General features: G+C 36.7%; 1 protein-coding gene across 1 annotated transcript in view; it reads right to left on the bottom strand.

Moving 5' to 3' along the window:
- Positions 1-14848, bottom strand: part of LOC150078962 (L-gulonolactone oxidase-like) — a 116489-nt gene that overhangs the window by 55139 nt on the left and 46502 nt on the right. The window contains exons 6-7 of the mRNA XM_090382578.1: positions 7004-7189; positions 6236-6343 (exon numbers count right to left, since the gene is read on the bottom strand). Of these exons, the coding sequence (XP_090238704.1) occupies positions 6236-6343; positions 7004-7189 (294 nt within the window). The remainder of the gene's footprint in view (positions 1-6235; positions 6344-7003; positions 7190-14848) is intronic.

The raw sequence follows: 14848 nt of genomic DNA, 5'->3' as shown, positions 1-14848 counted from the left end.
AGAGCAGCAAGGTTAGTCAAGTACAGAAAAAGGGTACTCTTACCATGAAAGACTTCAGTTCCAAATTGCAGCATATGAAACCTAGGCATCCACAAGAAGACCAAATTGAAGTGGTTACAGCCTTAAATGAATTCAGCAAATTGCAGATAGCATCCCTAGCTTTTGCTTGGATGATCTACATAAGGGGACAAAAATTTTAATTGAAAAAGGATGGTTGTAGGATAGATGTGCAGAAATTTGCTTTCAGCCAGTGAGAGAAAGAGTTAGTTCAGTTCTTCCTTGAATTTATTTAAGCTATTAACTGCAACGACAGATGGAAGTTTGCTACAGCAATCAACTACCAGCTGGCTAAAGGCAAATTTCAGCACATCTATTCTACAATTGTCTTTCCTCGATTTGAATTTATGCCCCCCCCCATCAGGTTCATAATCTGAGAAAGAGGATGAATCCCATCAGCATTCAGCCTGCTCAAACCCTTATACATCTCAATCAGACCACCTTGCAGGTGCCTAGTCTTCAGATGCTGTGATTTGCAGAACTCAAGCCTTTCTTGGTATGAGCACCCCCCTTTGTTCCCCTCACTAATCTTGTTACCCTTCTCTGCACTCGTTCTAGCAACTCTACATCCTTCTTAAATGAGGCCTCCAGACCTGTATGCAGTACTCAAGGTGTGGCCTAACCATTGCCTTATAGAAAAGGATAATCACTTCTTTATCAGCAAAATTCCTGTATATCATTGATAAAACCCCATGACCAGCTCTGGCACCTGTCTGCACTGCTCAGAACACTTCATATCTGACTGCACAATTAACCCCAGGTCTTTTTCATTCTCAACAACAAGTTCAGTAGCACAGAGTCGGTATATTTTGTGTGGTTACTGCTACTCATATGCAGTACTTTGCATTTGTCAATGTTATAAACTTCAGTTGCCACTTCTCAGCCCATCTGCCCAACTTTTCTAGATCCTGTTGCAGTAGCATACTGTCATTAACAATCCTGCCAACCATTTTATCATCTGCAAACTTGGACATTAAGCCCAATGTACCTTCATCGTTATCATTAATATAAAAAAAAAATGCCCAACACTGAACCCTGGGAGATTCCACTAATAACATTAGTCCATTGATTACCACTCTGTCACTCATCATCCATCCCTTTATCCATTGTAGCAACTTGCCCTTAATGCCATACCACTCCAATCTGTACAATAGTCTTCCATGTGTAGCGGTATCAAAAGATTTCCTGAAATCCAAGTATATGATATCAAAAGTATTTTTTGCTTCCAGTTCCTTTCTGACTTTGTCTAAATGATCCTGCATTGTTTCTTTAATCAATGATTCCATAATTTTCCTCAGAACAGAAGTTAAACTAACAGGTCTGTAATTACTCGTCACCTTTGATCCCCTTTGTGAATTGTTGATACATTTGCACATCTCCTGTCCATAAGAATCTCCCCTGAATCCAAGGATGCTCTCATAATTATGGCTAAGGGTTTGCTTACTTCCCCTGCCACCTCCTTTAATATAACTGGATAAATCCGATCCACCCTTATGAGCACCAGCCTGGAAAACAAGGTGCAGGGGATTCCAGAGACTGCTGGAAGTCATTGCAGAACAAGTAAATACATGGGCTGTGTTAGAGTAGCTAAGAATAGAAACAGGTGCACTCCTAGCATTGGTGTACACTTGTGTGTACACCAATGCTAGGAGTTTGGTAAATAAATTTGATGAATTGGTGGTGTTGGTCAAAACTTCAAAGGCAGATATTGTTGGGATAACAGAGACTTGGTATCACACAGATATAAGAAATGCAGAACTGGAATTTGGGAAGTACAATGTGTACAGGAAGGATAGACAGGATAGGAAGGGGGGAGGGGTACACTATTGGTTAAAAGACATTAAATCAATGGAAGTACAGCCAGTTGACATGGCTGGACAGTGCAGTATTGATTCAGTACTGCACTGTCCAGTGCTTATGTCACACTGTGGTGTGACATAAGCACTGGGAAAGCAAAATTGAGAGTAGGAGTGTGTTATAGGCCTAATGACTCTGATGAGTAAAATAAACAACTCTACAGAAAAAGAGTGGATCAGTAAATCAGTGTCTTATAATGGGGGATTTTAATTTCCCAGATACTGACTGGAATTTGTGGGTTGGTCACTCACACACTAGCAAGGCTTTTGTGGATTTATTGGATGATTGTTTTCTACAGCAGCATGTTCGGGAGGCAACTAGAGGGAGTAATACTCTTGATCTGATTATCAGTAGTGGTTCTTCATGCATTAAGAATCTGCAGATAAAGGAACCACTAGGTGGGAGTGATCACAGTGTGCTGAAGTGGTATTTACTCAGAGGCAACTACCATCAGGGGTAAAGGAAAGGGTTTTTGCTTTCATAAAGGTGACTACTGTGGTCTGAGACAGTATTTAAATTCTATACGGTGGGATCAACTGATGATGTTACCAACAGCAAATTCAAAATGGGAAGCATTCAAAGAATTAATCTTGGAAGCTTTTCATACCAACTAAGAAATACTGTTCAAGATTTAGGCCTAAATGGATGTCAGATGAACTAATTAGTCATGTGGCAGAGAATAAAAATCCACGGGATACATATAAATTAACAGGTGGCATGGAAGCCTATGATAGATATAAGCTGGTCTGTATACAAGTCACAGAGGAGGTTAGTCAGGCAAAGGCAGATTATGAGAAATCTTTGGCAAAGTCTCTTCAACTCTAGAAGAAAAGGGATGAATCAGATTGGTCCACTTGATATTGATGGTTCAACTGTTGATGATCACGCTCAGGTAGCTAACAAACTAAATGAATATTTTACATCTACATTCACATGAGGAGTTATTCAGGGAGGGAATGCCAGAGGTATATTAAACTCTGGCAGTAAGCTAGATAGTCTTGTAATAACTGAGAGTAAAGTGGAGGAGAAATTGTTGAAGATAAACATAAGAAAGGCACTTAAGGTGGATGGAATCTATCCAGTTATATTAAAGGAGGCCAGTCCACAAAGGAGGATCAAAGGGAAAAACAGGTAATTACAGACCTGTTAGTTTACTTCTGTTCCAGGGAAATTAATGGAGGCACTGGTTAAAGAAGCATTGCAGGATCATCCAGACAAGCCTTCAATTATAGCTTGGACACAGCATGGGTTTGTTAAGGGGAAGTCTTGTCTGACCAATTTAATTGGATACTATGATGTGGTCACAAAGGAACTGGATGCAAAGAATAATTTTGATACATATATTAGGATATTAGAAAGGCTTTTGATACTGTTGCACATGGAAGACTGCTGCGCAAATTGGAGCAGTGTGGCATTGGAGGCAAATTGCTGCTATGGATAAAGGGATGGTTGAGTGGGAGAAGACAGAGTGGTAATCAATGGACACTGCTCTTCGTGGACTAATGTTATTAGTGGAGTACCCCAGGGTTCAGTGTTGGGTCCATTGTTGTTTTCTGTATTCCTTAATGATATTGATGATGGTATGTCAGGCTTAATGTCCAAGTTTGCAGACGATACAAAGGTCAGCAGGGTTGTTAATGACAGTACGCTGCTGCAACAGGATCTAGAAAAGCTGAGAGGTGCCAACTGAAGTTCAACATTGACAAATGTAAAGTACTGCGTATGGGAAGCAGTAATCCCAGAGTAACGTATCAACAGTGTGGTACTACACTGACAGTGGTAGAGAGTGAAAAGGATCTGGGATAATTGTGCAGACAGCTATGACGTTTTCTGAGCAGTGCAGACTGTCTGCGAGAGTAGCTCATGGTGTCTTATCAATGATATATAGGAATTTTTATATCAAGGATAAGGAGGTGATTATCCCCTTGTCTAAGGCAATGGTCTGGCCACACCTTGACTACTGTATACAGGTCTGGAGGCCTCATTTTAAGAAGGATGTAAAGCTGTTGGAACGAGTACAGAGAAGGACAACAAGGTTAGTGAATGGAAAAAAGGGTCGCTCTTATGAAGAAAGGCTTAAGTTTTGCAAATTACAGTGTCTGGAGACAAGGCACCTGTGAGGTGATCTGATTGAGGTGTATAAAACCTTGAATGGTTCGAGCATCCTCAATGCTGATGGGATTCTTCCCATTGCTCAGAATAATCACCTGAGAGGGCATAAATTCAAATTGAGGAAAGACAGTTGTAGGATAGATGTGTGGAAGTTTGCCTTTAGCCAGTGGGTGGTTGACTGCTAGAACAAACTTTCATATGTCTCTGTAGAAGTTGATAGCTTAAATAGATTCAAGGCGAACTAGACAAACATTTGGAGCCAGAGAATGGGTAAAATGAGAAGGGTATGTGTGTGTGTGTGTTTTTTTTTTGGCTGATGCTATATAAGCTTGCTTTCTTGCATCATGTGCCTTTGCTAACCCCAGGTGCCCTTCTTATGTTCAGCTTCAACAATTTCTCCTCCACTTTGCTCACCCTTATTGCAAAATCACATAGCTCCCTGGTAGAGTTTAATAAGCTTCTGTCATCCACTTCCCAATAGAATTCCTCATATGTGAATGTATATGCAAAATACTCATTTAGTTTGTCAGCTATATGAGCAGAATCATCAACAGTCAAACCATTGATATCAATGGTTCATAAAGACGTCTTTGCTGTTTTTTCTTTGCATCTTATGCCAAGAATTTCTTGTAATCTGCCTTCGCCTGCCTAACCTCCTCTGTGACTTCATTACAAACTAGGGTAAAACTCCAGAGAACAGTACCCCTTACAAAATGGCATCGAGAAGAATATCACCCTGTGATATTCTTCTCGACGCATGAGAAGTCTTTATGCATTGAGACTGACTTACTAAAACCTTGAATGAGATGTACTTTAAGAGTTTCTCTAGCTTCAGATAGAATCTGAACTCCAATCTTATCTGAGCCTAAATAAGATCAGAGGTTTACCATTTGTTTCTTTCCAAATGTGTAACAAGTGGCAAATCTACTAGAAACATTTCTAACAATTTATAGGAAATACAGTATTACAGTCAAGTATCTACAATAAACAGCCACAATACAGTACAGTAAACCCCGCTATTCGCGGGGGTTACGTTCCTGAGAAATGTCACGAATACCGAAAACGCGAATACTGAGTTAGGGCTCCCATAGTAATAAAGAGGTTCCGCTCCAAAGTATGAAATATATAAGAAAAACTAGTCTAAAATTTTGTCTATGTATGTATTATGTGTACCTTCATAATATGACTATGTACATAGACAGTACATAGTGAAATGCAAGCATATGGCATCGAAATGAAAATAAGAAACAATTTAATATTAAATGTAATATTTATTAGAAATTTCAAACAAATCTTTCAAACCAGCGCCTTTGATTGCTAGCAAAAAAAACATCCCGCCAGTGCTATCACCAGTTTCGCTAAAGTGTTGAAAAAGGAGTTTTGCCTTTTCGCGAATGATGAGTGGACTCAACGGAATTTTATTTTGAGTTCGGTCTTCTATCCACAGATTTAAAGTTTTTTCCATTTTTTCTAATTTAACATCAAGAGTTACAGAGCAAATTTTTGAAACAATTAGCGCGTTTTCACGGACGCTACGGCGGATTTTTTCTTCCGATTTTTTGATTGATCGTACCGTTGACTCATTGATTTTATAATGCTTTGCCACTGAGGAGACACTTTCACCATTAGAAATTTTGTCTAATAACTCAATTTTATTCGCTAATGTCATCACCTTCTTTGATATTTTCACATTTCTCTTTTTATTCGTAGCCATATTTTTGTAGGGGTTAGAAAGAACTTGTCCACAATAAAGTCACTTTCTTCCGTTAACACACTCGAAAAAGTCTGTTTTACACTGCAAAACGGTAGATTTATCATTTTTGTAAGCATATCAATTTATAAATTGATAAATTTATTCAATTTATAAACATATAAATTAAAAGCAAACGACGAAACCTTCCATGACAAACGCATAACACATACTAAACAAGTATTAGCGAGAAACATCCACGCTCGCGATTTTGTCACCCCCTCCCCCCACCCACTGAGCGCTGTTTTGACCGGGAAAGATAATTTTAGCCACGCCCATGTTTTTTATGGCGGAAAATATTCACGGTGCTTTAAAATTCACATTTTTTTAGGTTTCATTTTATATTAAATCGGCGGTCGCGAATACGCGAATACAGATACCGCGAATAGCAGGGGTTTACTGTATTGCAGTCAAGTATTATCTACAATAAACAAACTTATTAGGAAAGGAATTAATTACCTGTGTAGTTCTACTTGTGTGCCATACAACAACATTTTCAGTGTGTGGAAACCAAAGAAATCGAAAGTGTTCTGATGCTTGAAGGTGGATGTCAAGGTTTTCAATAATCTATAGAAAACAGAAGTGTATAGTTATCAAAAAACACTTTTATTAAAATAGTTAAAATGATTTAGGAATTACACATGAGAAATTTAAAGAATTATAAATCATAATCAATTTCTTAGCAAGGAAGTTTTTATTGTTATGGAAACAAAATTTTAATGAAAATTTTGTTATCTGAAATAGCAAAAGCCATATTCTCAATACACAACCAAATTCATTTCGAAACAAAGTGAGTGAGAGAAAATAGGCTAGTAGATTACTAGCCTATTTTCTGTTATTTTTTTCTTTATTTATTTTTTTTGTTAGTTGTTGGCGCATCAGCTTCTGTGGCCATAATGCACCTCCCAAAGTTTTTGCATTTTACTCTGATCCAAGCCCAAGGTGGGATTCGAATCCACGACCTTTGGGTTGCCAGGCAGGCACTTTATCCACCTGGATAGCCCGGTCGGCGTATTTTCTGTTATAAAAAAAGAGTAAATGAAACAGAATGATATAACAGTATGAAACCAATAAGTTTAAATATTTTGATATCAATTTCATAAGCAGTGTAGCAGTACTTTTATCTATTAAGTTCATAAATAATATTATATATTACCTATTTAGTTTTTTTTTTTTTTTTGAACTGTCCTTATGTATTAAAATTTACTCTCATAAAGGCAGACTTACCTCTTTCAGAGTGGTGGCATACTGTTTCTGGTGAAGATGAAATGCAGGTTCACACTGGTATGTTACAGTAAGAATTATACCAATAGCTCCAAGGCCACAAAGTGCTGCAGAGAATATTTCTTCATTTATTTTTTGAGAACATATTATAACTTCCCCAGTAGAATTCATAATTTCCATTTCTAATACCTGCAAGTAAAATTTGACAATTTATGTAATTACTAGATTTAAACCTGTCTGTGGAGATACAGTAAAATCTAAAACTTCAGCAATTTAGAGAAATAGGGCAATGAGGTAGCCTAAATTCATGCAATGCCCAAATTATTAGTTGCAAATTATGCAAAGAAGCAAGCTTATACAAAATCAGCAAAAAAAAAAAAAAAAATTTCACACCCACAGGATTACAAGTTAATATTTTCAAAAAGCAAATGTACATAAGTGAATAAACGAGCAAATTTATTGAAAATCCAGCAACATATGTTAATTTATATGGTATCAGGACATAAATATGATGAAAAGAAAAAGCAACTTTTAAGAAAATGTTTATATTCAAGACAAAACAGAATACAGAGTTCAGATCAAATAGAGGAACTACCTTCATTGAACTAAAGAATAATATCATCTTGTTTTTAGACTCTCCATGGCCTTGGCAGTAGAACTACCTATGAACAAGTCAGAATCACCCTTCTGATTTCATCTGCTTTAGTAATTGATTTCCAAAATGGAAGTGGAAAAGTTAACAGTTGTTCTAACAAATTTACACATTACATTCTTTAACATATCAAGGAGTAATGACTCTCAGCAAATGGATGTCAGACATCCATTTGCTGAGTGGATGAATGTGAGACATTTTATTGGACAGCTACGTTTGGATTTTGAAACATAGCTGTTGAATAAAATTCATTTGCTTGTTCCTCTAAAATGCTATTAAGTGGAACAAGCAAATGCTTTTCTGCACATTAGGGTAACCTGCCAAGAGTTAGCAGCTTGCAGGATTGCCTGCACCAGAAGTCTGTGATTCAGAAGTTCTTTTCCTGAGGGGTTTAATGTCTTTTTTCAAAACTAATTAATCTGACATTTTTTAAAACTTCTTTTGGATCATGAATTTCATTTGGACGAATTAGTTTGCTACTCACTAGTGATTGCTTGTTGTACTTTTCAATTTGGTTGTTGTTGTTGTTTGGTTTTTAGGAGCATTAGCAACTAAGGCCATATTGCTCAGGGGATGTGCAGTGGTCATTCTCTAACCTTTCCGCATCCTCCGTTTTTGGTGGTCATGGGCTTGAACCCCGGTCTAATCAAGAAGCGTGTGCTACGCACTACTGCTCTTGCCCACCTGGCTACGGAGGCACCACTTTTCAATTTAGTAACTGAAAATTGCTCATATGGCTTTTCTGAACACTTTTAACCCATTCTTTAAATAGACTTATCAGAGGTTGCCATCATTATGCAGTCTAGTTAAATATTTACCCAATTGCAGCCATGTATACATATGCTTCAAAAATCTTTTTCACTTCAGTGGCATGCATTAATTTGAACTGTTTCAATTTATCTTTTTTTCTTGCAGACAGCAGTATGTTTACCAAATATTCATACATGTTCAGAGGAAGACATACAGCCTCCTTTTAAGCACAAAAATTACTCAGATAAGGACAATATATTACAAACAACTGCTAAATGTATTTAGGAATCTCATAACAGGGACATTATCAATAGAGGGTCAGAAAGAAGAAGATGCCTAATACAGTCAGTTCTGCTATAATGCACATTTTCGCATGCGAATTTGCTCCAACGTGACTGATATGTTAGGGAATGTGAGTATAATGTGATTTTCATGTTGGCTAATGCACGATTTCGTCTGCGATTAATGCAAAACAAGACACCAAGCTGAACATAGCAACCCTGCGCAGCAATACATACAAGTTTACGAAGCTTAAAAAGTGTCAAATTTGTGACAGCTATATTTCCCATTTAATGTAGTTGTATTGGTCGGAGACATACTGTTGTCATTCGCTATATTCACAAGATAACATGTGATATTGTAGGCCGACTCATGTTTTCAGGAGCTCACATTTTTCTGTTACAACTGAAATTTCAGGGTGTGATAGTGTGAGCAGAAGAGCACATTTCTGGAGGTCACTACCATAAAACAACAATAAAAACAATTTGCAGTTCCCGGTTTGAGTGTTTCAGTTAGTGCAATCTAATTATAAACGGGTAGTAAACTCGATCTTACTACATTTGCAATAACACCAATAGCTGGAATTCTGTGGGATTTTACGTTATTAAGGAGAAATTTGATTCCTCTTCCACAAAATCTTGAATCATATAAAAAACAAATTTTGCGAATCTTCTCTTTATTCCTGTTTTTTAAGCTTCGTAAGCTTGTGTCACTTGTGCGTCAAGTGTTAGTAGTTATTGATTACTTATCTTTTTTACTGTTTTAATTTTACAATAATAAAAAAAAGAAAAGAAAAATAAAATGTCAGTAAACAGAAATATCAATCAAACAAACTTCATATCTTGTCAAGGTAAAGTGCTATATTTACTGTAATATTTATTTATTAGAAATTTAAGATGTTTAAACCTCTGTTAGCAATATTATTGGGTTTCTAACTTTTTTTTTTTCGAGTGCTCTGCCCCTGTCTCCCTATTTTTCCCATAAGCCCTGTTGTTTTTAATGTGCGAAATACCATACTGCAATGATTTTTAGGAACACATGTACCGCGTTATAGCAGAACTGACTGTACCGTACCCTGTGGAATCAAGTTGCTTTTGATTTATTTTATTATTATTATTAATAGAAAAAGTCGCCACAATGAAATAAAGCTTGAAATCACTTTGATTATGTAACCTAAAGGACACATTTTTCAAATCCATCACTACTGCTTCTTTCACATTCATTTTTTTTTTTTTTTTTGGTATTTCACTCTTGAGCAACATATTCCTAAACAACATACCTGCATGATCAGTATAGCTCAGAAGAAGATTACGTTGTATTCTATTACAAAATATTCAATGTGTATGTCTATCTTCAATTTGAAACACTACACCTTTTCATATTTATTTCTACCTACTACATACATTCTCATGTTTATTTGTTTGCAATATGTCTGATAACAATACATTTGTCATCATTGAAAAATTAACAGTACTCAAAGCAAAAGTGTTACCTTTTCCAGATTTCAAAATAGACAAAAGCTAAATTTGATTTAACAGTGTCTTCTAGTAACATGCCAACGGTTACAATGCAGTAAGTAAGAAGATATATTATTATTATTATTATAATAAATCTTCTTATCTATTGCATTGTAACCTTTGGCATGTTACTAGAAGACAGTGTTAAATCAAATTTAACTTTGTGCCATGCACACATGCACTCACACACACGTTTGGATTGTGGACAAAAGGACAGTAAAAATAAAAAAAAAAAGTCTTTATCATAAATCGAGATATGGCAGCTAAGTGTAGATGAAATAAGATCTGAAATGCTGAAGGCCTGATGGAAAAAGTGTAATGAAGCTGAATTTCACACCTTAGTATACCAGGTGAAATTCTGGAAGTACCTTAGTAAAGGAGGTTATAAGTATCGTTGAAGGTAACCTTAGGAAAGAACAGTCATTTTTTGTCAAACAGGGCATGCCAAGATCAGATATTTGCACTTTGACAAATTACAGAAAACTCATGGGAACATAACAAGAAGCTGCAATTAGGATCTCCAGATCACGAAAAAATGATACATACCTAGAAATCTGCTTTTTCAAATTTTAGAAAAATATGGCATGAAGAATTTTAAGGAGAATAAAAAGATGGTATAAAAATGACAAATTTCCAGTGAAGCACTGGAAATGGTTTAAGGTTAAACCTGGACAGAAGCAGGACTGCAGCATTTCAGACCATTTAACAAAAGAACACCACTTACAAAGTTTAGTGGTGGAGAGGTAAAATTTGATTATTATATGCTGATGTTGTGCTGTTTGAAAGGTTTTTAAGAATCTGAATAAATGAGGGGTAGTTGCAGAGAATTCAAACGCTGTAGAGAATTTAGCATGAAACTGGTCACACAAAATCAACAGCTGAGAAAAACATGGAAAATTTAGAATGTGGACAAGTTAGCTATTTTGTGTACCTAGATACAATCTTGTGAACACAAATAACTAATTTTTATTATTATTATTTTTTTTTTTATGAAAATCCCAAACATGAGAGGTATTAGAACCTATAATACTTAGTACTGTGCATGGGTTGGAAGTTCAGAAGACAAAAGAAGATATTTGTTGACATTAGACTTGAACTTCTGTAGACTGAAATTTTCGAGAAATATGTATGAAGGAAGGTTGTTCCAGAAAACGGCAGTTGAATGAATAAACGAGGAAGATGAAAAGTTGGTTCTGTGAGTTTGAAGCGGGACAGTAAATGGATGTTGGCTGGTGGCAGCACGTGTTCGGACTGTTTTGAAAGAGAGAGAGAGAGAGAGCGGGAATTATAGAAGCCAGTTCAGAAGAACAGTGCCTGTGGAAGTATCTGTAGAAAAGGCATGCAGAAGAAACAGAATGTCTATGAGACAGAGAGTAATGGAATCCAGAAGCCTGAGAGGGGTTTTGGGGGCACCGCCCCAGATGTGGGAACAATATGCCATAGTAGCGCAGATTTGTGATTTGTACAGTGTACAGCTGTTTTGAAGAAAAGTAACGCCAAGATACATTACAAAAGCAATACAGTAAACCCCCACTATTCGCGGTTGCTGATTTAACGTAAAATAAAACCTAAAAAAATGTGTATTTTAAAGCCCCGTGAACATTTTCCGCCATAAAAAAACATGGGCGTGGTTAAAATTATCTTTCCCGGTCAAAACAGTGCTCGGTGGGTGGGGGGAGGGGGGAGAGGGGTGACAAAATCGCAAGTGTGGATGTTTCTCGCTAATCCTTGTTCAGTATGTGTTATGCGCTTGTTATGGAAGGTTTCATCGTTTGCTTTTAATTTATATGCGAATAAATTTATCAATTTATAAATTGATATGCTTACAAAAATGATAAATCTACCGTTTTGTAACGATAAATTTATCGTTACAAACAAACGATAAATCTACAGACTTTTTCGAGTGTGTTAACGGAAGAAAGTAACTTTATTTTGACAAGTTCTTTCTAACCCGTACAAAAATATGGTTACGAATAACAAGGGAAATGTGAAAAGATCAAAGGTGATGACATTAGCGAATAAAATTGAGTTATTAGACAAAATTTCTAATGGTGAAAGTGTCTCCTCAGTGGCAAAACATTATAAAATCAAAGAGTCAACGGTACAATCAATTAAGAAATCGGAAGAAAAAATCGCCGTAGTGTTGTGAAAACGCGCTAATTGCTTCAAAAATTTGCTCTGTAACTCGTGATGTTAAATTAGAAAAAAATGGAAAAAGTTTTAAATCTGTGGATAGAAGACCGAACTCAAAATAAAATTCCGGTAAGTTCACTCATTATTCGTGAAAAGGCAAAACACCTTTATCAACACTTTAGCGAAACTGGTGATAGCACTGACGGGATAAGTTTTTTAGTTAGCAAAGATGCTGGTTTGAAATTTCTAATAAATATTATATTTAATATTAAATTGTTTCTTATTTTCATTTCGATGCCATATGCTTGCATTTCACTATGTACTGTCTATGTACATAGTCATATTATGAAGGTACATATAATACATACGTAGACAAAATTTTAGACTAGTTTTTCTTATATATTTCATACTTTGGAACGGAACCCCTTTATTACCATGGGAGCCATAACTCAGTATTCGCATTTTCGGTATTCGTGGCATTTCTCAGGAATGTAACCCCCGCGAATAGCAGGGGTTTACTGTATTTGTAATGTGCTTGTGCCAAGGGAGATTAGAAGTCAGAGTAATCCCCAAAAGAGATATACCATTTTGCCTAGAAATCGGTGTCACCAAAGATAAGCATAGGAGTAGAAGAATCCTTTTTGCAAGATATACAGGGCTTTCCAATAGTAACGCTCGATTTTTGAAACGCAATAAAACAAATTGTGAGAGTGATAGTGATCTATTTTTATTTTTATTATGAAGTATATGTGTTAACATTATGTTTTAAAAATTATATCAGATAAATGTCCGCCACGGCTTTGTCTGGTTTGGTTAATCCTGGATACCCAATTGGTGATGACGTTATCGCATAAAAGTGGCTCAATTTCAGCAATAACGCGCCTAATGTTGGCCTTTAAGGCGGCAACCGTCCGTGGTTTGTTAGCATAGACTTTGGATTTTAGAAAGCCCCAGAGAAAAAAATCCAGTGGCGTTAGGTCGCAGGATCTGGGCGGCCAATTAACGTCACCATTTCGCGATATAACGGAACCTTCAAATTTCTCATGCAATAGTGTTACTGTATCACGTGCCGTATGGCACGTAGCACCGTCTTGCTGAAACCAAATGTTTGTTAGATCGATTCCATCCACTGCAGGCCAAAAAAAATCTCTTATCATAGCCCTGTATCGCTCATCGTTGACCGTAAGTGCCACTTCTTCGTTTTCGAAAAAATATGGACCGATTATTCCGCCGGACCAAAGTGTACACCATACCGTAACTTTTTCGGAATGTAGTGGGACCTTATGAATCTCCCGTGGGTTTTCGTCGCTCCAAATTCGGCAATTTTGCTTGTTAACAAAGCCACTTAACCAGAAACGAGCCTCGTCACTAAACATTATTTTTCGCCCAAAATCAGGATCGACCTCCAACTGCTCTAGCGCCCAATCAGCGAATGCACGCCGCTGCGCATGATCGTTGGGCTTTAGTTGTTGGGTTAATTGCACTTTATAAGGGTGAAGCCCTAAGTCCTTATGCAGGATTCGCCAAGTTGTCGTCGAAGACAGGCCAAGTTCTTGAGCCCGACGCGGAATGGACTGTTGCGGATTCTCATGCACACTTTCCCGGACTGCAGCAATATTTTCAACGGATCTTGCGTTTCGCTGACGTACAGGCACTTTCAGATTTGGCACAGACCCAGTTGCTTCGAATTTGTTTATTAAACAGCGAATTGTGGATTCTGAAGGACGTTCGTCGACACCATAAACTGCACGGAGTGCACGAAACGTTTGACGAATAGAACATTGGTTTTGATAATAATTTTTTACAATTTCGACTCGTTGCTCAGTCGTGTAACGCTCCATAATAAAATGCAGAGACTAACTGAATATGGTTACCAAAGATACCACCTGTGTGACTGTCGACTTCGTCATGCGCTGTTGCCAAACATCGAGCGTTACTATTGGAAAACCCTTTAAGATAGGACTGAGATTTAGGACTGAAAGCAACTAAGTTATCTTTGCCCCACTGGAGAATTACCTGGAGATCGGCATTTAAGGATTTCTAGTAGGTTTAATGTTTCAGCCACTTGATTAACATGGTACTGAATTTAAAAAATAAATGCAAGCCTAATTAAAGCTGGAGTAAGAAAGGCTAATGCAGTGGTTTTCAATCTTTTTTTAATAACGGCACCCCTACTCAATTATCTGCCTGTTAGATCCGACTCTGTGTGCATGTGTATATTATATGATAGCTATTACAATAATATAATTATAAAAATTACACTTCACAATACAAATTATATATATATATATATATATATATATATTTATAATTATTGATAAAAAAGTAAAGAGAGAAAGTTAAAACGACAATAACTAACTAATATGTAAATAATATTTATGAGTCAATGCAGTTGCAAGCAATCATGCAATACACCCATAATGTCTATAATATTAAGGGTAATAATAAGAACCATTAGAATAAGCAAATCAATCCAATAATAATACCATCAGGGACCCAAGAAAACGCAAAAAAAAA

The sequence above is a fragment of the Mastigoproctus giganteus genome, chromosome 10 (genome assembly GCF_048544385.1).
Source record: "Mastigoproctus giganteus isolate SK-2022 chromosome 10, ASM4854438v1, whole genome shotgun sequence".
NCBI lineage: Eukaryota > Metazoa > Arthropoda > Arachnida > Uropygi > Thelyphonidae > Mastigoproctus > Mastigoproctus giganteus.
The sequence above is the reverse complement of the archived record's forward strand: the minus strand, read 5'-3'. Positions and strand labels throughout refer to the sequence as shown.